At 44.3% G+C, this 26610-nt stretch overlaps 1 protein-coding gene across 1 annotated transcript in view; it reads right to left on the bottom strand.

Annotated features, from left to right (window-relative positions):
* LOC126188640 (dynein axonemal heavy chain 6) overlaps positions 1 to 26610 on the bottom strand; it is a 1044937-nt gene that overhangs the window by 292368 nt on the left and 725959 nt on the right. Inside the window, exons 90-91 of the mRNA XM_049930241.1 lie at positions 23619 to 23779; positions 18969 to 19110 (exon numbers count right to left, since the gene is read on the bottom strand). Coding sequence (XP_049786198.1) covers positions 18969 to 19110; positions 23619 to 23779 — 303 coding nt within the window. The remainder of the gene's footprint in view (positions 1 to 18968; positions 19111 to 23618; positions 23780 to 26610) is intronic.

Genomic DNA, 26610 nt, shown 5'->3' with positions numbered 1-26610 from the left:
ACACACACACACACACACACATACACACACTCATGAAAACACAATTCACACACACATGACCACAGTCTCTGGCAGCTGGAGCCAGACTGAAAGCAGCTGAGCATTATGGGAAAGGCAAGCAGGTGGGAGAAATGAGGAGGTTGGAGTGAGGAGGGGGAGGGATAGCAAGGCAGTGGTGGTGGATGGTAAAGTGCTGCTGGGAGCATGCAGGGATGAGGTAGAGAGTGGGGTAGCTAATGCAGTTGGGAGCTTAGATGGAGGGCAGGGGTTAGTGAAAAAGGAGAGGAGTAAAAAGACTGGATGTGTTGGTGGAATTGAGGGCTGTGTAGTGCTGGAATGGTAACAGGAAAGGGGATAGATGGGTAAGGACAATGACTAATGAAGGCTGAGACCAAGAAGGTTATGGGAACATAGGATACATTGCACGGAGAGTTCCCACCACCTGCGTGATTCAGAAAAGCTGGTGTTGGTGCGAGGGCTCCAGATAGCACAGGCTGTGAAGCAGTCACTGAAATGAAGGACATCATGTTGTGTGGCATGTTCTGCAACAGAATGGTCCTGTTGTTTCTTGCCCACTGTTTGTCAGTGGCCATTCATGTAGACAGACAGCTTATTGGTTGTCACGCCCATGTAGAATGCAGTACAGTTGTTGCAGCTGAGCTGGTAAATCACACGATTGGTTTCACAGAAATAGGTGATGTTTGTGGTGGGACTGGAGTAGGTGGTGGTGGAAGAATATATGGGACAGGTCTTTTATCTAGGTCTATTACAGGGATATGAGTCAGGAGGCTCCAGTAATCGCCACCCTCCATCTAACCTCCCAACTGAACCCAGGTACCCCGGTCTCCATCTCATACCTGCATGCTCCCAGCAGCACTTTACTGGCATCCACTCCTACCCTGTTATCCATCCCTCTCCCAAGCAGCCTCCTCCTTGCTGCCACATGATTGCCTCTCCCATAATGCCCCACTGCACACAGTCTGGCTCCAGCTGCCAGAGACTTGGTCATGTGTGTGAGTTGTTTGCGTGTGTGTGTGTGAGTTGTGTGTGTTTGTGTGTGTGTGTGCGTGTGTGTGTGTGTGTGTGTGTGTGTGTGTGTGTGTGTGTGTGTGTGTGTGTGTTATCTAATTTTAACAAAGGCCTTGTTGTCCAAAAGCCAATTGTGTTACAATCTTTTTGTTGTACCTTCCTGCAACTCTTCATCTCCGCTGTATGGTAAGTAGCAACTATCCTTTTCATTATATTGTTACCTTCTGTACTGGATTTTCCATTGTTTGATTTTGCCTGACAGCTTTCCTTCCATCCTAATCCAGTGCTGTTTTCCTTTGTTACTATCTTCTAATGCATTAGTATACTGAGTGTCAGTCCTTCTTTCAATTCTTTCCGGTGTTTCTCTTGTCATGTTGCAAACCCCACCACCACACAGAATCCAGAAGATAAACAGACCTGAAACACAATCATGAACATTTCCTCCAAAAGCATTAACCCCACAAAAGTATCAGTCCTTTCCAAAGGCCTGACCTTTTGCCCAATCCTCGAATTCAATAATGCAGGATTTGTTAAAGACCTCCTCTCCTTCTCCCAGTCCCTACAGTGGAAACATTTCTTTGCTACCAACCCTACCAATCACATTCAACCAAAGACCAATGCTGAAACATATCTGACTCAGATCACTCCTCCCACCAACCATGATCCACCACCACTGCCATCAAATCATTCCCTGTTAACTTTCCAGAATTTCTTAACCTCAAACCTTGCCTCACAATCATTCCCCAAATCCCTCAGCATGTAAACCAACCTTACATCTGCAGAAAGAACTGCACTTCACCACCTAAAAACTGATCCTGACCTTATAATCCTTCCTGCTGACAAAGGATCCACCAATGTTGTTTTGAACTGTAAGGGCTGTCTGGTTCATCCACCTACAAACCCTGCCACAGTGACCCCATTTCAGAAATGCAGCAGGATCTCCAGTCTCTACTCAAATCATTATCCCACCGCAGAACCTCTCCCTGGAGTCCATCTCTCTCCTCACCCTTACCATTCCCCACACTCCTACCTTGTACATGATTTCTAAAGTCCATAAACCCAACCACACAGGACACCCCATTGTGGCTGGTTACTAGGCCCCCACTGAATCTCTGCTCTCATACACCAACACCTTGAGCCTATTAGCCACAACCTAACCTCCTATATAAAAGATACCAACCATGTCCTCCACCAATTCTCCACAGTTCCTGTTGCTTTACCACATGGTGCCCTGCTCATCACTATTTATGTCACCTCCCTTTACACTAATCAGGCTTGCCACAGGTTCCTCCAAGTCAAATTCCCTGATATTTCTCTGATTTCCAAATAAGTTTTAGCATTTTTCGCTGACAAAATATTGAGAATACTGCAAATGAGGATGGCATTCCCTGATGTGACCAAACATCTTAAGTACTAACATCAACATCTTTTGTAATGAACTGTTTTTAGAAGGAGAAAACAAGCCAAATGGCATATGTGTTCATTAAGACCACTTAAGTTATTTTGTTTCAATAAAATGAAACACATTTGATGACAAAAAATATGCATCTCCTTGGAGTTGAAAGACAGATTTAAAATACCTTCACCAAGATCAGAAAAAAGTAGGCCTCTTGAAAGAAGTATATAGGTGGGGAAGAGCTGTGTAAACCAACACTGTAGGTGACCACCAATAAAATGTTGGTCCTACAATGTTCATTACTGTCTGTTATTACCCCTTTCTTATACCTGTGGCGACTATCGACCAAGTCGCGGGTAATATCTTTGTTTTTGGCAAGCTCTTTGAAAGAGTCTGTGGTCGCGCGTGAAAGTGTACGGACGTGTACCGAGAATTCAGAATGTAAACAACTGTATATGTGTGCTTACGAGAAATAAAAATAGTGTTTATTACACATGGTGTAGCGTGCATCATTGGATTCAGCAACCCTACAACGCTATATCCATACTGGTGACCCCGAATTTTGTTCGCGAGTGCTACAACGAAATCTTATACCGTCGAGCAGTACACAATGGACCGCTTGCCGCCTGCTACACCGAACACGTGCCAACTAAGTGTTCCAATGGACGCTTCGGCATGGTTTTACAATTATCCACTGGGTGTCCGCAATAGTTCTACGCAGTTTCCGAACACATCGACTAGCTGTACTCAACAGGACAGTGTTTATACAATTCCACAGCCACGTGTTCCGAGTGCTCAACAGCCGACACAATGTGCTCAAACCCCAGTGACTATGTTTACAGGTTTCCCAAGTGCAAGTGTGAATTTTCCACCCGAACCAGTGACTGTACAAATCGAGCCGGACCCTCAAGACAGGAGAGTTCATATTTCTGCCGGAACTCCGGATTTTGCACCAACCCCCCCTACACCACCAGCGTCCGCTTTACGAGTGTTTCCGACGGCACACGCCGTTCCTGCCGCGTGTGTTCCACAAACATTAGGTGATTTTAACTATTTTAATGCACCTGTAGGGGAGGGGCCCGGAAACTGTATTCCGTCGTTCGCCGCACATCGGTCGACTACGGTCGATTCTACCGCGCCGGTCCACTCTACGCCTGTCGGCGTTACTCCGTCGATCGCTCGATTCGTTGATTTCTCGACCAAGGTCGAGCCAGCCGCGCCTACCGTGCCGCGTGCCACTGACAGTGGCGGAAGCTGGTGCACCGCTACTGCACCCGAGACAATTACGTTGCAGAAATATGGACAGGGAGAGACAGTTTCTGATAAACATTTATGTCAAGACTTTCCCACCCGTTGGCCGAAGCTACCACCCCTTCGCAAGGATCACCCACGCACATGGTTTGCCTTGGTCAACCACGTCCTGCAGCTACACGGCGTCGCCGACGACAATTCGAAGTTCCTATGCTTACTGTGTCACCTCCATGATGAACTGGATCTGATCTGCGACATTGTGGCTTCGCCCCCCGCTACGGACAAATATGCGTTCGCCCGACGCACCATCCTCGAGCGACTATCCACATCGACAGAGGAAGCTATCCGCCTCATCAGTCAGGAATCGCTGGGATCCAGGTCCCCATCGCAACTCTGGCGTCATCTCCGCACTATGATTGACACGCATCACATGCCGGACATTACACTTTGGACCATCTGGTTGCTGAAACTTCCCCCGCAAGTTCAACTTCACCTTCTACATGTTACTTCGGCCCCACTAGATGCCAAACTGAAGATCGCAGACCAGGTTTACAACATTCTGCCCCCCCCGCATACCCCCCCAGGGTGTCCTCAGGCCTCAGGGGTTGGCACACCTGCGCGGCAGTTCCCATCCTGCAGTACAGAGTGCGCATGACTCGCTCCACGCATGCGCGCGGAGCCAACGCCGCCTGGCAACCGCCGCAGTAACTCCTCTCCTACCAGCACTACTGCAGCGTCGCCATCGGAGGGAACCACAAACAAGTCCCCCTCCACTGCCGCTTCGACCTCAACCAGCGCGACGGGCGACGCCACGCGCCGCCCCGCTTGGTGTTATTTCCACTCCCGCTTTGGCGACGCGGCTAAGAAATGTCGTTCTCCATGCGCGTTCCCAAACTAATAACGCGACCCAATTCAGGCGCTACGGGCCGCGTTGCACCGCACAGACGCCTATCACTAAATACTTCTTCTCCTCACGCGCCAGGACGCTTGTACGTGAAAGATGCAGTGTCTTGCCTTTCATTTCTAGTCGACACGGGGGCCGAGGTTAGTGTGATACCTTTGTCCGCAGGTATTAAATTCGAGCTTCAGCCTTGCCCCCCGCTTCGAGCCGCCAATAATTCCCTGATCCGCTCTCATGGAATAACGAATTTAAGCCTTAAACTGCAGGACATTAATACGCCCTTACAGTGGACTTTCGTTATCGCGGATGTGGATGAACCCGTGCTTGGGGTAGATTTTCTCTTAGCCCACGCACTGTCACCCAACCTACAACGAGGTACACTAACCTTTAACTCGGGAGACCGTACCACCGGTTCAGATATCTTACCCCTCTCATCCGAAAGCGCCATTCTGCTGTGCGAGCTAGCGGAAACTGCTGTTGCAGTGCTTTCTCTTAGATCACACAACGACGAACTTCAGGACAGCAATGGGGCCCTCCGCTTACGCATCGCCGCCGTGCAAGCCAAGCTCACGGACGCGCGTAAGCAGACCGCCCAGCTGTCGCACACGGCCACGCCCCCAACACCCGCACCACTTCCTCGCACCTGCAGCCGACGCCGCGTGACATTTCTACTGCCAGATGGAAGCAGTACCCGCGACGCTACCAGGTACCCCACCGAGCTCTTCGACAAGGACTACCAGTGGATCACCGCCACTGTTGCTGAACTGCCGGCCTTGGACACACACACGTGTGCATTACAGGTTAGTCACAGTGTAACGGGTGCTGGTCCAGCATCCCCATCGGTGTTCACGATCAATAACGGTACTGTCCACAGAATAAATACCACAGAAGGCCCACCGGTACGTGCAAAGGCTAGGCGTTTAAATCCGGAAAAACTTAAACACGCTAAAGCTATTGTTCAGGAACTTTTAGATAATAAGACTATCCGCCCTTCTTCTAGTTGTTGGTCGTCACCCATTCATTTGGTGCCCAAGAAAGATGACACTTTCCGCCTCTGTGGTGACTATCGGGCGCTTAACGCCAGAACAATTTTAGATAATTATCCCGTCCCAAATATTCAAGACTTTGCTTCCCAGCTGCATGGGGCACAAGTTTTCAGTGTAGTCGATTGTCATAAGGCGTACCACCAACTGCCAATGGCACCTGAGGACGTTGAAAAGACCGCTATCATCACCCCGTTCGGGTTGTTCGAGTATTTGTTTATGCCATTCGGCCTTAAAAATGCTGCACAGACATGGCAACGGTTCATCGACTCGCTGGTTGGAAAACTGGACTTTGCATATGCGTACCTGGACGACTTGTTAATTTTTTCTTCCTCCCTCGAGGAACATGAACAACATTTAAATACAGTGTTCCAACTATTAAAAGCAAACGGTATCGCAGTGAACAATACTAAGTCACAACTCCGCCGCACCAGTGTCACTTTTCTGGGCCACAGAGTTTCTGGCGACGGCATCCGCCCCCTAACTGAACGGGTGGAGGCCATTAGTACGGTGCCTTTGCCCAAAGATTTTCAGGGCCTCCGCCGCTTCCTTGGAACGGTAAATTACTACCGTAAACATATTCCCTGCGCCGCCGACATACAAGCCCCACTGACGGATGCCCTCGCAGGAAAAAACACATCAGGGTCTCGGGCGGTCACGTGGACTCCAGATATGCGTCGCGCATTTGATAATCTAAAGTCAGCCTTACAGACAGCTGTTACGCTTGCTCACCCCATTCCTGATGCTCCCATCTCGCTTACTACAGACGCAAGTGATACAGCAGTGTGGGCAGTACTTCAGCAATCCGTGGGTTCTGTTGTACAGCCGCTCAGAGTTTTCTCCCACAAACTGACCGCTTCCCAACGTAAATGGTCGACCTTCGACCGGGAACTGTTTGCTATTTACGCTGCTATCAAATATTTCCAAGACGATATCGAAGGTCGCCATCTCGTGGTATTTACCGACCACGAGCCATTGGTTTACGCTTTCCGTAACCCAGGTAAGGACTCATCCCCGAGACGTTTTAGGCATATGGACCTTATATGTCAGTTTATGAATGACATACGTTACGTCAGAGGCGCAGACAATGTCGTCGCTGATTTTCTGTCTCGGGTGTCGGTTTTATCTTCACAACTGGACCTCAGTGAGCTCCCTAAATTGCAGACAGAGGATACTGAACTCGCAGCATTGCGTTCAGATATCAAAACAGGACTCAAACTAGAGTTACGGACACTTCCTGGGTTTTCATCACCCATCTGGTGCGACATTTCAACAGGACGCATATGCCCGGTGATCCCTGCACCTCTCCGCCGGGACATATTTAATAGTATCCACGACTTGGCACACCCTGGCATTCGCGCCTCCGCACGTCTGGTATCTGAACGTTTTGTTTGGCCCGGGGTGATAAAACAGTGTCGCAGTTGGGCACGAGCATGTGTGGCTTGTCAGCGCGCAAAAGTAGGACGTCATGCACAGCCCCCCATGGGTACGTTCGATGTGGCAAAAAGAAGATTCAAGCACATACACATCGATATCGTCGGGCCCTTACCCCCCTCAGGCCCCTTCCGTTACATACTGTCCGCAATTGACAGGTTTACCCGCTGGGTAGAGGTAATTCCTCTCACTACTATCACAGCCGATGCAGTGGCCCGAGCCCTGCTGTTAATGTGGATCTCGCGCTTCGGCTGCCCAGTCTCTGTCACCACCGACCAGGGCTGCCAGTTCGAGTCTGCCCTCTTCCGACAGCTTTGTGAACTGTGTGGGGTGAAACGATTTAGGACTACAGCATACCACCCCCAGAGCAATGGGCTTGTGGAACGCTGGCACCGAACGCTTAAAGCTTCCCTGATGTGCCACGGAGGTGAGTGGGCCGATGCCTTACCATGGGTAATGTTAGGCGTTCGGGCCGCGTACAAAGAGGACCTTGGCGCATCCCTGGCAGAGGTGCTGTATGGAGAACCCCTCACACTCCCAGCAGAGTTAGTCGAGCCTTCACTTCCTCCAGATCAAATCTGCGACTCGACATTCGTCGGGCAGGTCAAGGAGCTAATTGCTAACATCCGCGTGCCGCCTCCTCGACCACACACCCCCCCTCCTGTATTTCTGCATAAGGACTTGGCGTCGTGCACTCATGTCATGGTGCATGATGACACCATCCGACCGGCACTCAGACCTCCATATACGGGCCCGCACAGAGTCATATCACGGCGTACCAACACGTTCGAAGTGCTCATTAACAGCACGCCTCAAACGGTATCCGTCTGCCGCCTCAAACCTGCATGGACTCTGGGAGAACTGCCCGATACCCCACCCAGTCAGACCCCATCCCCTGCTGCACCCACCTCGCATGAGGCATCTACCGACAGTCCATGGATGAGCGACGCCTATTCCCACACGTGTGACGTTCCCCACTCCCAGTCGTGTGACAGTGCTACAGGTGCGTGTGACATTCCTATGCAGAGTGATGCGTGTGATGACTTACCCTCCTACAGGCAGCCCCTCGCCTCTCCCCTGTTAGGATTCAGTGATGTATCAGGGACCAGCCTCAGAGCGTGTGATGTCACCGATGACGACTCGTGTGGAGATTCTGTCAACCCGTATAAGGAAGTGGTAGTGAATGTCAACACAGATCTTATTTGCAGCTCTAATGTGTTTTTTTGTTATGCAGCCGGGTAATGTGTACATCTTCTACGAACAAGCCAGCTTCCCCAGTGACAACTTAACTCACATTCATCTCCTCCAGTCTGTCCCCTTGCCTGTTGGTACTGACCCATCAACGGTCAAAGTCCTATGTACCGCCACAGGCATTCAGATCCGCTATCCTGGCCCCTCACAACCCACCATCCCCTCCCCAGATCCCTCAACTGCTGTACGAGGATTCACCCGGTCAGGCAGGACCATCCGCCCCCCTCGCTGGCTCGAAGACTTCAATTACTAATGTAATGTAATGTAAGGTATGGTTTCTGATTAAACACCCTCTCCCCCCCCCCTCCCCCCTGGGTGTTCCCTTTACATGTATGCCCCAATATTTATGTTTGTGCTCCACACTCTAGGGGGGGGGGGGGGGGGCTAATGTGGCGACTATCGACCAAGTCGCGGGTAATATCTTTGTTTTTGCAAGCTCTTTGAAAGAGTCTGTGGTCGCGCGTGAAAGTGTACGGACGTGTACCGAGAATTCAGAATGTAAAAAACTGTATATGTGTGCTTACGAGAAATAAAAATAGTGTTTATTACACATGGTGTAGCGTGCATCATTGGATTCGGCAACCCTACAACGCTATATCCATATACCTATTATTTGACAGGTATCATGTGATTTTTCTTTTGAGAAATGTATGAGTTCATAGCATCCAAACTGCCAGTGACTGACACAATTTTCTTCTTCTTATCATTCATACTTTCTAATATCTAAACTATTTTTGAAGTGCCAAAATGTACTAGAAGAAATCAAATGTCTGTAAAACACCGGACTGTACAATGTACTTGCGGTGAGACAGTCGCAATTCCCGAAATTCATCACCCATGGCCTCTGGCCTGCTGAGGATTGATTGATTAATTGAGAGGGTTTATGGCACCAAATGGTGAGGGCATCAGTCCCGCATTTTCAAAGTCACTCAGAGAAGAAGAGGGTCTGCTAAAAACGGATAGATCCAGTCAGGAGAGTCAGATTATAAAATAATAAAGTTAAAACACACACAGCGAAAGGCATAAAAGGTGAGACCAAATCTATAAACTGGAAAAAAATGATGGTCTTTCCATGAGGGAGTGGTCATGGGGTCCCACACTGAGAAGCCATGCAGAGAGGTCCTAAATACAACCACCCTGCCCCTGCTCCAAAATTAAAGCAAAACCTTATATCTGGAAATAAAAACCGCTTTCACAGAGGAAACTGAGGACCAGTTCAACCATCCATGAATCATCTGCTAATATTAAAATTAGGGAATTGGGAAGACTATACTTAGCACAAAGGGCAAAAAGAAGTGGGACACCTTCATTATGGCTGCACAACCACATTGTGGGGGTGGTTCGTTACGCAGGAGGAAACAATGGGTGAGCCTAGTATGAGCAATGCATGGATGGGATAAAACAGTGGACTCCTTCTGAGAGGAGCAGAAGGAAGAACACCAAACTGCAGTAGACTCGTTGATTTGTGGACTTTATTACTATGAGCAGTAGCACACCAGATGTCATTTCAATTTTGGGCAAAGAGACGTTTGATGTAGATCCACATATCCTAACTGGAATCATGAACGGGAATGGGGGATAAGTATCTGCGTCCCTAACCAAATGGTCAGCCAGTTCATTCCCTGAGATGCTCACATGATTGAGCAGGTGGTACAGACAAGGACAGAGAGAAGGTCATGGATCGCAGAAACCAAAGGGGGATGAGAGTAGCATTGGTCAGTAGCCTGCAGGTTGCTCATTGAGTCTGAACAAATTAAAACACTGTGGAGGGAGACCTGAGAAACAAAGTGGAGGGCTCTGTGAATGGCTAGGAGCTCTACTGTTAACACACAACATGATCCCGGCAATACATGGTGTTCTAAGCCATAGGCAATGTGAAGGTGTATTCTACCATACCAATTGTTTTAGAACCATAAGTGTAGAAGATGGTGGACCCTGGAACTCTGCAAGGATGTCATGTACAAGATGCTGGAAAACAATAGGGGTGGCAGAGACCTTAAAACTCTGGAATAGGTTGGTCCTAATCTGTGGTCTAGGTACCATCCAAGAGAGGGTATGGGAGGAAATACATGGGGTGCATTCCAGTGAGTGGAGAGGAGATCCTGACAGAGGGAAGTGAGACGTATGTCAGCCAGCAGTTCCACCTGTAGGCAGTTGTCAGGAGGGAGACATCCCTTTGCAAAGAGAACAGATTACACAGGATAGTCAGAGAATTGGCAAATAGTGATTGCGTCAGAAACCAGGAGTTGGCTTCCTTGTATTTGTAGAGGGTGATCCCTGCTTCTGTGAGGAAGGTCTAGTGTGAAAGGCACCAACAGCCAGATACACCCCACAATGGTAAACAGGGCCAAGTAGTTGCAATGTGGAAGGGGCCACAGAGCCATAAACCTGACTACCATAATCTAGTTGGACAAGACCAGAGCATGGTAAAGGTGGAGAAGAATGGTATGGTCTGGACACCACAATGTGTGGGCCACGAGGTGGAGAGCATTAAGCTTCCACATGTTTTAGTCTTTAGGTGGAGAAATGGGGCGGCCATGTCCACTTTTTATCAAAAATAAGGTCTGCAAAATGGGACTGTGCTACAACATCAGGGAGCTGGTCGTCTAAACAAAGTTCCGGATCAGGGTGTACTGCGGGTTGAAGACAAAAATGCGTAACCTGCATTTTGGAGGGAGAAAACTGGAAGTCAGGGGAGGTGGCCCATGCAGAGGCCCATCCTATGGCGGCTTGGAGTCAGCACTCAGAAGATGCTACAGAGAGGGAGCTACAGCAGGTGCAAAAATCATCGACGTACAATGCCGGGGTAACCATAGGTCCTACAGAGATTGCAAGCCCATTGATGGCTATGAGGAAGAGTGTGACACTTAGCACAGAATCCTGTGCAATATCATTCTCCTGAATCCAACTCGAACCTGGAAGAGCTGGTGAGATAAAAACTCATGGATAAAAATCGGAAGGGGGCAACAGAAGCCCCAGTCATCGAGGGTAACTAAAATGTGATGACACCATCCATGTCATATGCCTTATGCAAGTCAAAAGAGACTGCAACAAGGTGCTGGTGGTTAGTAAAAACCTGTTGGATGGCTGTCACCAAACTGACCTAATGGGCAGATGGTGATTGTCCTGCCCGGAAGTCACACTGATACAGACGAAAAGGCCCCGAGATTCAAGTACCCAGTGTAATCTGAAGCTCACCATCCTCTCGAGCATTGGGTGGTAGATGTTGATAGACGATGGGTTCTTCCTGGGTAAGGATGGATGTAACTATACTGTCTCGCCATTGTAACAGAAAAGCACCCGTGAGCCAAATGCGGTTGAAGACCCTGAGGAGACGTTGCCTCTGGGGAATGTCCGAGTATTGAATCATCAGGTTGTGGATGGAATCCGGGCCTGTGGTTGTGTCCCATGAAGAGATAATAGTCTGCAAGAATTCCCATTCAGTGAAAGGTTCATTACAGGACTCAGTGTAGTGCAGGTTGAAACAGAGGGGGAGGGGGGGGGGGGCGTCTGTTCAACTTGGTATTTTTGCTGGAGAAAGACAGCAGTATAGGAAGAGCATGGTTATGCTGTCACACACTATGTTGTGAGGTGTTCTGGAAGGACCAATGAATCAGTGCACAGAGCACTTTGGAGGTTAAGACCCTGGACAGTTGACTGTCGCTGGCAGTGCAGAAAGCTATGGAGCTTGGACCAAACCTGCAGTTAAGAGGCATACGTCCCCAGGAAGGAAACATACCTTTCCCAGCATTCCTTTTTACTCTGATTAATAAGGTACAAGCCTTAGCACAGAAAAGCTTAAATGTGAGGAGGTTGGTCTGTGAAGGATATCGTGTAAATTGTTGCAGCACCTGTCGGTGGTCCTCGACAGAGCCTGTTATGTCCTTGGTCCACCACGGTACCAGTTGACAACAAGGGGGAACTGGAGATAGGGGGCAGCAGGGCTAGCAGCATGAAGAATAGTGGCAGAGACGCCTTGCATTACTGCATCCATAGAATTGGAGAGGGAGGTATAGAAGTGCACAGATGACATATATAAAAGCCAACTGGCCCTGCAGAATGCCCAAACTGAGGGCCTGTCTGCCTGGTGGCAGCAGGGGAATGATAGAATCACCAGAAAGTGGTCACTGTCACAAAGTTCATCATGGGTGACCAATGTAGGGAAGCCACAATAGCAGGGGAGGAGATTGTGGGATCGACAGCAGTAAGGGTGCTATGATCAGCATTGACGTGGATAGGGGAACCACCATTGAGGAGACACAAATCAAGGTCCACAATGAGTTGGGCAATGAAAAGGCCCCAACCTGTTGAAGTGGCACTCTCCCACAGTGGGTGGTGGGCACTGAAATCCCCAAGGACAAGAAACAGGGGCAGGAGTTGCTGGATTAAGATAGAAAGTTCAGCATAAGGAAGTGGCCTACCAGGAGGGAGGTAGACATTGGAACGGTGATTGCCTGAGTTGTTTGCACTCTAGCCACTATTGCTTCCAGGTTGGTACATAGGGGGATCCAGTCACTAATGACATCAGAGCAAACCAATGCGCAGACCTCCACCTCCCCCTCCCCCCCTGCTATCCTGAGGAGACAGGACGCAGAATAGGAGGTGACAAGTCACCACATAGAGGGTCTGCCGTAGAGCAGGAAGCCTATGCCCAAAACGTAAGCACTGAAAGCACCTCATACTGCCTCAAGTCACATCTGTAGCACATAACTTTGACCTTTTCTGGGAGGGTCTCCCCCTTGAAAGCCAGAATGAAGGTTGTCCTTGCTACACTTCTGCACACGTCGAATAAAATGAATGCTGCAGCACTCCAGATTAACCTGGAGTTCCCCATCAGTTTGCAGGATGAGGTCCCTATGAAAAATCACTCCCTGGAGATATTCAGAAATTGGTGAGGAGTAATAGATGCTGGGACATTGTTAAGATGATCACAGGCATGAAGAGCTGCAGACTGGTCAGCAGAAGCAGCTTTGGTCAGCAGGGAGCCTGGCCGCATCTCACTAAGGGACTCCACTTGACTAAACCTGTCCTCAATATTCTCCATAAAAACCAATGGCTTTGTGGTAGTGAATGTGTCCCCATCTGTCCTAGTATAGATGAGGTAGTGGGAAAAGTGTTTCATCCTAGGACAGCGAGCCTGGCTACCCTCTCATGCTGTAGCCAGGGAAGGGATGGCTGCCAGGTCATATGAAGCAGCATTCAATGATCCTTCACCATTCGAAGAGATGGCCATTTGAGAATGGCCAGATTTTTGGAGATTGATATGCTTCATGCACCAAGCATCTGCCCTGATAACACCCACTATGATCAGGGGCACCACCCACTATGTTCAGGGGCTCCACCTAGCTAGAGCAAGGGCCACCTGGCATGGCTGCCATCTCTGAGAGTTCCAATGCTCAAAGAAGACAAGCAACCACTCCTTGGCATACATGGGGAGGGAACAGCTCAGGTATCAGTAATGTGAGTCCTGTATTGTCAGGGGGCTCATCCATATGGGTACATAACAGCACCACCCCATGGATTGGCTACACATGCTGGTGACCTAGCAGGGTGGAAGTAGGCTACAGTGGGAAGGGAAAGGGGAAGGAAGGGAGGAGAGGAATCCACACCATAGATGCTAGGGAGGGAGTTCTTCCTAACATGGGTCACATTAAAAACAGAAAATTTAGAAATGGAAGTCAAACCTCAAGCGTGGACCTAAATGCTAAAAGGATGAAAGAACAGACTGAAGGAACAAAATTGCAAGGAATACAGGAAACCAAGTGGATAGCCACCAGTCTATATAAATCAGACCTTTGACAGAGGGGAAGGAGGGGGCACTGGGGAAGGAGTGAGGGTAGGAAGGGAAGGCATGGTGAAGGAAATGTAGCCAGGGAAGGAAGAATTGCCTGCAATAGCTCTGGGACCCTTGTGTGCCACGAATGAGCTCACAAAAGAACCATGAGCTCCCTGTGGAGCCTGCTGTGGAGCATCACAGTTCTGGGTCCATGGATAAACCATGAAAATCCACTGCAATGTGCGCCACACACAAACAGAACCAACCAGTGGACAGATCAGTGAGACTAGATCTGATGGGCAGGGCCTGCACATTGGTGGGAAGCAAATGGCTTCAGATCAGCAGGGCCAATCCATTACAGTTACCTGCAGAAATTACCTCTAGTTTTGGCCCATCATGGAAATCCATACATGTGGCCAGCAATTCACACACCACAGACAGCATGTTGATGAAATGAGACCACGGTGGGTAATCCATGCAACAGATAACTTGTTCAAATACTCTGAGAATCAATAATAATGAGGATAGGTAGGAAGTCATTGTAAAGATGATTGCTGAACCACAGACAGGTGTGTAGAAAAGACAATCACATCCTCACAACTAAATATTCAGCCATAGCTTTTGTCAGAAAATGAGAGCACGCACACTTTCACACAATCACTCAGACACAACTCAGTCTCACATGACCACTGGCTTCGGATGTTGCCTCTACAGTCTCTGAGAATCATATTGAAACAAACCACTCCTGATGACTCCCAGCTTCTTTTCAGCAGCTGCTAGGCTAGTCACAAGAAGTGGTGGCAGCACTGACTGCAAGCTGAGGGGAGTGATGCAAAGGAGAGAAGCAGTAGGAATGCGGGAGTAGGTAAGCAGCACATGTACTCAGCTGCATCCAGCCAGTGACAATGCATGACACCTCAGTAACTAAACCATTTCATCTATTGAGACAAAAAGGAGATTTTTCCAGTGTTTTTTATATTTTTTCAAATTTACCTGATATTTCCCTGATTTCCCTGACGGTTTGAAATTCCTGATATTCCCTGGTTTCCAGAACCTGTGGCAACTCTGCCAATATCTCTAAAGCCTATGGCCTTACCGCTATTGAACATTAACTTTGCCAATGCCTAATGGATTCCAAACAAACCACCTCCAGCCTAGTCAGCATGACCAACTATATCCCCACCCACAATTACTTATCCTTTGAAGGCATTACCTATATACAAAGTCAGGGTATGGCTATGGGCACCCACATGTTACCATTCTATGCCAACCTATTCATGGAACATCTAGAGGAATCCTTCCTAAATACCCAGAATCCCAAACCCCTCACCTGGTTTAGATTCATTGATGATATCTTTGTGCTCTGGATCAAGGATGGTGACACCCTATCCAAATTCCTCCAGAACCTTGACACCTTCTCCTCCATTTGCTTCACCTGGTATTACTCAAGCCATTAAGCTACCTTCTTTGATGTTGACCTCCATCTCAAAGATGGCTATATCAGTACTTCTGTCCATATCAAAACCTACCAACCACCAGAAACACCTCCATTTGAACAGCTGCCACCCATTCCATACCAAGAAGTCCATTCCATACAACCTAGCCACCTGTGGCCATCACACCTGTAGTGAGAAGCAGTCTCTCTTGAAATATACCAAGGGTCTCACTGAGGTCCTTACAGCTTGTAATTACCCTCCCAAGCTTGTACAAAACAGATCTCCCATGCCTTATCTTTCCAGTAACTTGACACCTCCCAAAGCCCCACCGTCCAGCTACATAGGAGCATTCCCTTCAAGACTCAGTAACACCCAGGACTGGAGCAACTGAATTACATTCTCCATCAGGGTTTTGACTACCTCTTATTGTGCCTTGAAATGAGAAATATCCTGCCCACTATCCTTCTTACTCCTCCCATAGTGGTATTCTACTGCCCACCAAGCCTACACAATATCCTCATCCATCCCTACACAACCCCTGCTCCCTATCCCTTTCCTCATGGCTCATACCTCTGCAATAGATCTAGATACAAGACCTATCCTATACATCCCTCCCACCACCACCACCTACTCCAGTCCTGTCATAAACATCACCCATCCCATCAAAGACAGGCTACCTGTGAAACCAGTAATGAGATCTACCAGCTAAGATGGAACCACTGTGGTACATTCTACATGGGCATGACAACCAACAAGCTGTCTGTCTGACTGAAAGGCCACCAACAAACTGTGACCAAGAAACAACTGGACCATCCTGTTGCTGAGGATGCAGCCCAACATAACATCCTTCATTTCAATGACTGCTTCTCAGTCTGTGCCAGCTGGATCCTTCCCACCAACATCAGCTTTTCCGAACTGCAAAGTTGGGAGCTCTCTCTGCAATATATCGTACATTCCTGTAATCCTCTTGGTCTCAACCTTTGCGAATCATCATCCTTACCCGTCTAGCCCCTTTCCTGTTCCCATTCCAGCACTGCACAGTCCTGAACTCCACCAATGCACCCAGTCATTTTACTTCTCTCCTTCTCCACCTCTGTCTAGCCTCCCAACTGCACCTAGCTGCCCCACTCTCCACCTCATCCCTGCATGCTGCCCCTGCTATCCCTCCCCTTTTCCACCCCAACCTCCTCCTTAACCCCACCCAGTTGCCTCTCCCCTAGTGCCCTGCTGCTCACAGTCTGGCTCCAGCTGCCAGAGACTGTCGTCAGATGTATGTGAGTTGCTTTTTCATGAGTGTGTGCATGTGTTTATGTTGTCTAATTTTGACAAAGGCCTTGTTGGCCAAAAGCTAATTCTGTAATGGTATTTTTATTGTGACTTTCTGTGACCTGGCATCTCCGCTTTATGTTGAGCAGCAACTATCCTTTTCATTATACTGTTACAGGCTGGATTACATTGTTTCTGTTTTACTCTGGCTACATTCTCAAGTGAAGGAATGATTAGTTATCATAACAATTATGTAAAAATGTAAGAAAGCTTGTCACCCATCATTATCTGTTCTCAAGAAGAAATTCATAGTAAACAGCAGTGTAGTTTGCTTACCTACATTTTTACTTAGAATAATCATTTTTCTTTATTGTACTACATATTAACAACTTATGACAGAACAGCTTGGGTAAATGCACTTATAGTGAGAATAAATATCATACAATATGTGATGGAGGTTATGTTTTTAGTGTTCTACACATTAAGGTCTTTCTTATTCTGTTCATGTACAGAATGAGAGAATAACCTCTGTGTATGTGACTGTTTGAACTGATATTAGTCAAAGTTTATTGTAAAGATTACTTCAGGAAGGGTATGCAGGGGCTCAAAACTTTGATTTCTACTCGAAATTTTTCTAATTATGTTTCTGTAAAATACATGAATAATCCACTTAAAATTTTTCAGCTGTTCTGAAGAACTTTCCCATGATTCTATGACACACATAGTATACTGTTCTTATTTGTATCCCATCAATGTTCAGTGAGTTTAACATAACATGGATCATATTCTCTTCAGTGATGTCTTGCTTTGCAGCATTTTGCTTTACACAAGACAGGATACATGTTGATGTGTTGTTACTATGAGATATTTCCATGAGATGAGTAACACAATTTGTGATTAAATTCTGTTGTTATCTCAGCTGGCACTTCCGAAAAATTACTGAGACTTACTCAATCACAAAATGCAACAGGATGTAGTAGGTGCTCCAGTAGCCTACTGGTTGAGGTGATAACTCCTAAAAATAGAAAATTCAGGTCCTAGTCTGAACCTGGCTCCCAGGTCTGAGTTTCAGCCAGGAACAAGTTTTCAAATGTCACAAAATATTTTTTGTAATGGCTTTTATTATTTTATCAATAACCCGTAAGGTAGTAGTGCCATGTACAGGACGGTTTTTAGTATTTGCTAAGCTGTAGGTCAAAGCTATACCTTGTCAAGACTTTTATAAGCGTTTTAGGAGCTTGGCCTACCACACAAAGGCGAAAGTAATAGGATAGTAGGAATATGGAATTTGAGTGTAGGTGCTGTAGGCATCACAGGTAATTGGAGGACAATTCTACTGGTAATTAAGTGTGATAGGTGGGTCAACCAATGTAATTGATCTGAATTGGAAATAATGTGAGAGGATTTTAAGCAAAAATTGTAAGCTGTAAATTATGGGCATTCACATTTTTCACTGTAGGAAGCTTACATCCTTTTCTCCATATTGTGGTTGTGAGGCATAGGGGTAACCTGATGAGTTATAGATAACAGAAGCTCTTGAATCCAGCATATTATGTTGATGGAGAGGCAGAAGAAGTTAATACTTACCAAAAGTTCTCACTGAATAAATCCAACACTGTAAATAAAAAAAGAAGACAAATAGGTACCAAAGTAGTTGAGTGACTGAGCAAACAATTTTTTGAGAAAAGTTGTGCCAATATGAAGTACTTGTTCTTGGTAATTTTCAGACAGAGTTCTTAAAACTGAATAGTGCAAAAGTTGCATTTGCCACTTATGATCCTGTTCCTGGTCCCTTAAAATCTGCTTCAGTGACTATAGTGTAATTGGGAAAAATTTGTACCATCCAACTTAGGTTTAGTATCTGATACTGACACTGATATACTTTTTTAATAGGAGTAGTCCCAAGTAAAAAATTCACTTGCATGCAGGGCACTCTGAGCCTTATATTATATTCGAATCAATCTTATATTATATTCGAATCAATATTTGTTTCTATAATATTTGGCATTCACAGTACCAGCTTCATCAGAGGAACAAACTGAAAACATTTACATAGTTAATTAAGGAGACATACAAAGCTGAAGCAGCTTAATAGCTATGTTTATTGGATGTATTACATTTCCCAATAACATGAAACAAAAGTTTAGTGGATGGAAAAATTTCAATAAGAGGCTGTATAAAATACCTGTTCTTGAGGATCGATCATCAGAGGCCATCTACTGCCTTTAGTGACCATTATTGCATTTTCTGTTGAGACATTATCACGTGGCAATCCATAGACATTCCACTGTCTTATTTCAAATGGATCTGCCAGAATATTGATTAAACTGTGGAATATGAATGACAATAGTTAATGTTTCTATTGAAGTAATACATATTTCATATTAGTAGTACATGTTAAGTCTATACGATTTGATATTTTGGTGATAAATTTTTCCTGCCATTAAAAAATCAAAGTGCACCTACTTTTATTGTAAATATGGAGTTTCCTATGTTGAGTAAATTACACTCAGAGAGAAGTGAAGTACGAAAAAGATTACAAATGTAAAGAATGTGACATAAAGTCATTACATTATATCCCATACAGAAAATGCAGCACAAGAAGCAAAATAAATATTAGGTAGAAAAATTAACTGTACATGTGTTTGATAATTATGTGGAATGTAGTTTGGTTTGGACTTAGTTAGTCTTTGTTATAGATATAAGGAGTTTATATTCCTCACTCATTTATTGTGATTCATACACCCTTCAGTAATGTGGAATTAGCTTATTATTTTCTACAACCAATGGATGTGCATTTATACATTCATTCATCCACTTAGAATGAAAACTTTCAAGGCCATAAAAGTGTCAAACAACACATCAACAACACATAGATACTTAGTATAATGTACTAAATTAAAAGTAAAGTTGCTATACAGATGAGTGCTGCTGATGTTAAATATACGTCTATGCTCTGCAAACCACTATGAAGTGCATGGCAACAGGTACTTCTGACTCTACAATGTATTAGGGTTTCTTCCTGCTCCCTTCGTGGTGGACTGTGGGAGGAATGACTGCTTAAATGCCTCTGGGCAGATTGTAATTAGTGTAACATTTCCTTTGGGAGCTGTAGTGTACTCCTGGATTCTTCACTTAATACTGGTTCTTGAAATTTTGCTAGTAGGCTTCTACCATCTATCTTCAAGTGTCTGCTGGTTCAGTTTTACTTCTTGTTTTTCCATGGATCAAACAGATCTGTGACCATTTGTGATGCTTTTCTTTGTATATATTATATTAAATAACAATTTATATCTTACTGGTAGCTTAATATTTACAAGAATACATTCACATTTTTCAGAGAGAAAATCAGTTACAATTGTCACAGTAAAGGCATTCTTACAATACACTACAGCTTGTCAAGCAGCATTACATGAAAGAAAAACAAGTGACACACAAAATCCTGGAAAAAGGGGGGGGGGGGGGGGGAATCCAATATAAATAATATAATAAATCAGTTAAAGGAAATGGTTTTGTCTTACATAACTGATAATAATAAAAAAAGTGATACACGCTTTTCCATTCTTGTGACAGAGATTAAGCACAAAGTAAAAAAGACATGCCTTACTATTACAAAAAGATGCTGTTCTAATATTTCACATAGGAGCATCATATCAACAAGTGATACACTCTACAACTTAATAAACTCAGAATACTATTACTCATTCTGTAAGCTAAGTCTTATGAAAGTGACAGGGAGAAGGAAAATTACATAAATTTGAGGGAACTCCTGAGATCTGACATAAGAAATGTTAAGAGTTGTGCAAATGATGAGCATATTGTGAATCATAAAAATAAATATAAAACAGCCTGCTATTAATTAATAATACCAATAAAAAAAAAAGATCTTGTTTGACTGTGATACTCTCAACAAACATTTTTTTAAATACTGCCAGCAACCTCACTCTACTTTATTTATCTATCTCTATTCTACTTTAAATGTAAGAACCCTGCTCACTCATGTAAAACACACAAGTAGTGAGAAATTTGCTTCAATACCTATCACTTTAAATTACATCTACAAATTGATAAACAAACTAAGCAATTCCAAAACAGATGACTACTTCTGACCCAGAAATTTCATTATCAAATGTATTGCAAGGGAAATGAAAATGCTACTTCTCTCACTGTGAAACAGAGTACTAGATGAAGGTAATTTCCCAGAATGTGTTTAGCTCATGGTTACAGTACCCACGTATTAATCCTTTTATATTAAAAAAAAGTGTGTGTGTGTGATGAAGAGAGAGAGATGAGAACAAGGAACAAATGAGATGAGGTGGATTTAAAAGAATGGGGCCTGTGGCTCAGTGGGTAAGTATCCAAGGACAAATCAAAACGGCTTGGATTCCATCTCCATCTCCAGACAGTCTAAAGATTTTCTCCATAACTTATCACCTCTTTTATAAAGCAAAGTTCAAGAGATCATAAACACTGATGTGTTTAACAAATTGCCGCATCATATGTTAAGTTGTAATACTTTCACTCTTTACTACTAAAGACCCCCACAGTTGAGTCAACTTAAGGAACCCTGATAAGTGGCAGCACTTTTGATCAACTGTGAAGCAAAAACAGCTGTAGGCAAAAGCAATATGCGCCTAAGGAGCTATGAATAGGCACTGTCATAGAGATTTTTACAAAATCATATTGTAGACACATAAAGCAGCTGCACTTATACATTTGTACTTTATGGATAATGCTTTGTGTGACTGTTTTATACTTTCAAAGATGTTTTCAGTAACACATACCATAGCAGTACTGGTTTTTCCAGTTAGTAGGATGATAAAAACCTGCCAAATATGTATAGAATCATTTCAGTAGTACAAGTCATATCCAAGTTAACAGAAAACTGTGTGCACCAATATATATATATCTGTTTTGAAAACAACAAAATTTTAAATGAACAATAGTTCATGTCTGGAACAATTATTGATTTAAGCAAAGTTTTTGGCTCAGTGTCACTTGAGATAATCATTAAAAAATTAGAATATTATGGCATTGAAGATAAACCTCTCAGTTTATCCAAAATGTATTTAAGCAATAGGTTACAGCTTGTTTATGTAAATAAGCAGAGATCAGCAATATTCCCAATAAAAAGAGGAACACTACAAGACTCTGTTCTTGGATCTTTCTTGTTCATTGTCCATGTTAATGATTTATCCAGTTACACACCATATAATAATATACTATATTTTGACAATATTATGAAACCATATAGCAGAGATGCTGAGTTGCAGACAGGCACAACAAAAAGATTGACACAATATAAGCTTCAGGCCAATAAGGCCTTTGTCAAAAATAGACAACACACACACACACACACACACACACACACACACACACACACACAGGCAAACATAACTCACACAAACGTGACTGCAGCCTCTGTCAGCTGAAGCCACACTGTGAGTAACAGCAGCAATGCATGATGAGAATGGCAACTGGTGGGGGTAAGGAGGAGGCTGGCGTGGAAAGGGGGGAGGGTTAACAGGGTAGGGGTGGGGAACAGTGAAGCACTGCTGGGGAGCACCCTAGGACAAGGTGTATACAGGGTAGAGCAGTTAGGTGCAGGCAGGACCCGACATTCTCATCTCCTACAGTTTTTTGTTTGCTGCCCTCTATCAGTCCACCTACCACTCTTCTCATTTTTCACTCCATTTTACCCCACCTCCCTGTCCCATAACCCTGCCCACAACAGCCTGATGCTGCGCCTGTTGGCATTCAAGTCCCTGCACACTCCACCAGATGTATTTGTCTCCCCACCCCACACGTGCACTACTATCCCTTCCCCTTCCCCTTGCCCTTGCCCTTGCTCTTACCTTTGCCCTTCCCATTCTCCTTCCCTTTACCCTTTCCCTTCCCCTTCACTGCCCCCTCCAGGTTACTGCTTGCATGTGCATGACGTGTGCGTGTTTGTATGTATGAATGGCTTTTGTATGTTTGGTGTTACCGTATTATATTGCTAGTAAGTGTGATGTCATTTATAATTAGCAGTTATGTTTTTTGGTAATGAAGTTTGATTATCTGGATAAACGTAGTTTGTTAAACATACTGACAGTAAATGACATTGTGAGGTTATGGTGCTTGATCATTATCACATTGTGTGAGACAGTAGGTCACTCAGGTTTTAAACAATTCTGTAGTGTTGGGTAAAATTGTAATTGACCAGTCAGATTTTTGTGATGGCTGGCATATTCATTGGAGCTCTCACATAAGTAATGCCCACTGTTGTTAATGAATCCAATCATTATTAGAGCAACTTATGTGTTAGGTAATCAATAGTTGTACACTTTTCCACATTCCTTCTGTTCAGAGTTTTCAGAACACATGCTTTTCTGGTAATTAGTTACATTTAATCATAGTCAGTTGCAAGAATATGGAAGTGTTTATGGAAGTAACAGGTTGGCAAAATTTTACTTTGAAATTCATTGAGCACTTCTCACATCACACTCCTCACTCTCATTTGGTTTTCATTGAGCTTCAGTTGTCACATTTTAAGTCTTGAAAGAAGTTCTGCTATGATCCATGCAGTGAATCAATTAACAATTAGTTGCTGCTTACTACAGAGCATCTCCTGCATTGGCAACTTGATTTATTCAGTTCCTTTGTGATACAATTCAGTAATGCACTGTTTGTTATTTATTATAAATTAAATTTTTTACTGAGGAAATAATGCTTGTACTTTTATGGATAAATCAGTTTTTTATGTATTCCAAACCACTTGGAAATGAATTTCTTGAAGCAAATTTGATAGTGTGATTTGTGTAATGTATTCCAGAGAGAATAGTATCAAACTTACCTGAAAACCTCAGATGCAGGAATCTCCAAAGCCATGATATGTTCGACCCACTTTTGAACTAGCTCTACACGATAATTGTTTGTAAATGCCCCTAGGTAAGCAACACATGCAGCAGCCACCAGAACATCTCCCACAACTGTTATCAGTGCTTCTTTTAAATCCTGAAATGTTAATGAATTAAACCATATAACAGAGATGTCAAAACTGGAGATAAATTAAAATTTAATGTGGGGAAAAAAAACAAAGAAATGGGAGCTTTCATGAAGTTTCTCGCACAGTTTGTTCAACATAATGTTTCTGTGAAATGAGACTTGGTGTGGGAAGTTTACACATCCTGAGATATGAGATGTTGTCTGTATTAAACTGCGTTGTTTATTGGTTACACAACATATGCTATGCTTTACATACCTTCGTATTTCCATCTGTAATGAAGAAAATATGTGAGCTATACATGGTTAATAACTCATGAAAAAAATTGAAAATTTGTGTAGAAAGCCTGTTGCACCTAAATCACATCCCAGCATAAAGAATGGCAAACACAAGTAATATTTGTATATCTTTCTTTAATTCTTTTAGACCTGGGGACTAGGCATGAGAACTTGCAGCAAACAATGAAATCAGTTTTGAATGTGGTGTGACAGAAAGCCGACTAACAGTTTTTAAAAGAAAGAAGAAATTCCTGCTTTGCTCATCTTATGTTGCCAATGTGGAAGATAGTATAATAAGGGTACTGCTTCCCATCCATGCCATTTTGTTGCTGTTTTTAATAGCTATATGTAATCTGTGACTTTTCAATGTAGTATAACTATTAACATGGTATGGTGCTGACCTGTTGTGAGGACACGAATTTGTGTGTATAAATGATGTTGGGAAAGACACCAAATATGACATGAGAGTAACATACAGTTGAGTCTGGCTTGAAACAATTTCTTTCAGAGGTATTTTGAGTAATTAAACTAGGATGATTTATTTTAAGATGTTTACTGCTTGTAGTTTGTTTGGATGATTTTCCAGAGGCCCTAAACTTTGGACAAGCAAAGGTGTGCACAGCCAAGATAGGAGTGATAGACAGGTGTATGCATTTGGCATCTTCCTGTTTACCATCCACCATGGAACTATGAGCAGCAGAAGACATTCAATTATGGATGCAATATTCACAGTAGATAATTTGGGAATGTAAATACTCCATATACTGATTTTGTATTAAAGAATAATGGATGATATGTTAATGATGTAGGTGATTACAGTGAAGCAACATTGGTTGGTGCCAGGTTTGAGTTAATAAACTTCAGTTATATGAAGACTTGAAAACTGTAAGCTTAAGGGTCCTAACTGATTTCAACTGCTGTTAAGCACAGTCTGCTATGAGAACTACACCCAACGTTGAGTTATTGAAAGTGAGAAGTCCTCTGGGCTCAGCCAATGTCACAGGTCAAAGTTAATCAGAGTGATTTATCTAAACATTATCTAGTACACTGAAATTGTTTCATCAGTGCCTGGTTACTGCCTTATAGAGTATAATAGATTGTGTCATCTATAGGGACATGTCTGTACTTCCTCCTAATATTGATTTCATAATTTTCATTTAAAATTGTAATTAATGAAGCTGAAGAAGAACTGAAGTCCAGGAGCAGATGGAATCCAGGTAGAAGTCATTCAAGCAGGAGAAGAGAGACTATGCAAGAAAATTCACCAACTATTCAAGAGGATCTGGATTTTGGAGGTGATTGCAGAAGATTGGAAGACAGTGGTCATCTGCTCTATATACATGAATAGTGACAAAAAAGACTGCACAGACTACAGAAACATCACCCCCCTGAATGCCTGATAACACCTTGTACAACTGTATACAGGATAGAATGCAGCTGGCTGCAGAAGAAGTGATAGGTGAACATCAGGCAGTTTCAGAAAAGGCTGTTTGACTGGGGGGGGGGGGGGGGGGGGGGGGGGGGGGGGGGGGGGGGGGGGGGAACTATGTGTTGAAACAGCTCACCAAGAAGATCTGAGAAGATGTGAGAGTATGGTGAAGACCTGCATGTGCTCTTCATAGAACTGAAGAAGACATATGACTGCATCCACCAGAAGAGCCAGATAAATTGCCTAACCAAGTTTGGAATAGCCAAGAAACTTGTCAGCCTAGTTCAGGCTTGTTGCACTGATTCCAAAAGCAAAGTGAAGCTTGGGAACCAAGTCATGGAGAGCTTTTACATAAACACAGGGTTGATACAAAGAGATGATATGTCAGTAACATTTTTCAACCTAGTGTTCAAAAAGATAATGAGGGAGGATTTACATGAGAAATTTGGGTGGATCAAGGCAGATTGCATTTCTCAATGATGTGGCCCTGTTGTCAAGATTTAAGGAAAGCCTGACATGGATGAGTGACAATGTGGGGGCTACAGTGAGCAGAATCAGCCTCTTTGTCAATCAATCAAAAACCAAGTATCTGCTGATGAGCAGGACTCGTGGCTGTTCACGAAACCCTCTGCAGCCTCTGGTAGTTGCAACCCAATCATACAAAAGGGTTCATAATTTTAAGTATCTGGTGGTTGTATTTACAGAGGATGCATTGTGTAAGGCAGAAATCAAAGCAAGGATCCAAGCTGCAAACCAAGCATAGTTCAGTCTGAGTCAGCTATTTAATCTTGCAACCTCTCAAGCAATTTCATGCTCCAGCTGTACAAAACACTGATCCAACCCTTATGGATGCATGGTTTCAAAACTTGAGAGTGTTTGGAAAAAATACACAATCTCCTCATTTTTGAGCAAAATGTCTTAAGGAACTTACAAGACCTGTTTCAAGATGAGATGACTGGAGAATTTAGGATCCAACAAAATTGTGAGCTGGATGAAATCTACAACAAACCAAACATTGTAGGCTTGATGAGAAGCAAGTGGCTAGTATGGACAGGATGTGCTGATGAGATGAATGAACACTGATGACCTTTGAAATCCCTGCATAAGAACACCACTAGAAAGACCAAAGGGAAGC

The sequence above is a fragment of the Schistocerca cancellata genome, chromosome 5, assembly GCF_023864275.1.
Source record: "Schistocerca cancellata isolate TAMUIC-IGC-003103 chromosome 5, iqSchCanc2.1, whole genome shotgun sequence".
Classification (NCBI taxonomy): Eukaryota; Metazoa; Arthropoda; class Insecta; order Orthoptera; family Acrididae; genus Schistocerca; species Schistocerca cancellata.
The sequence above is the reverse complement of the archived record's forward strand: the minus strand, read 5'-3'. Positions and strand labels throughout refer to the sequence as shown.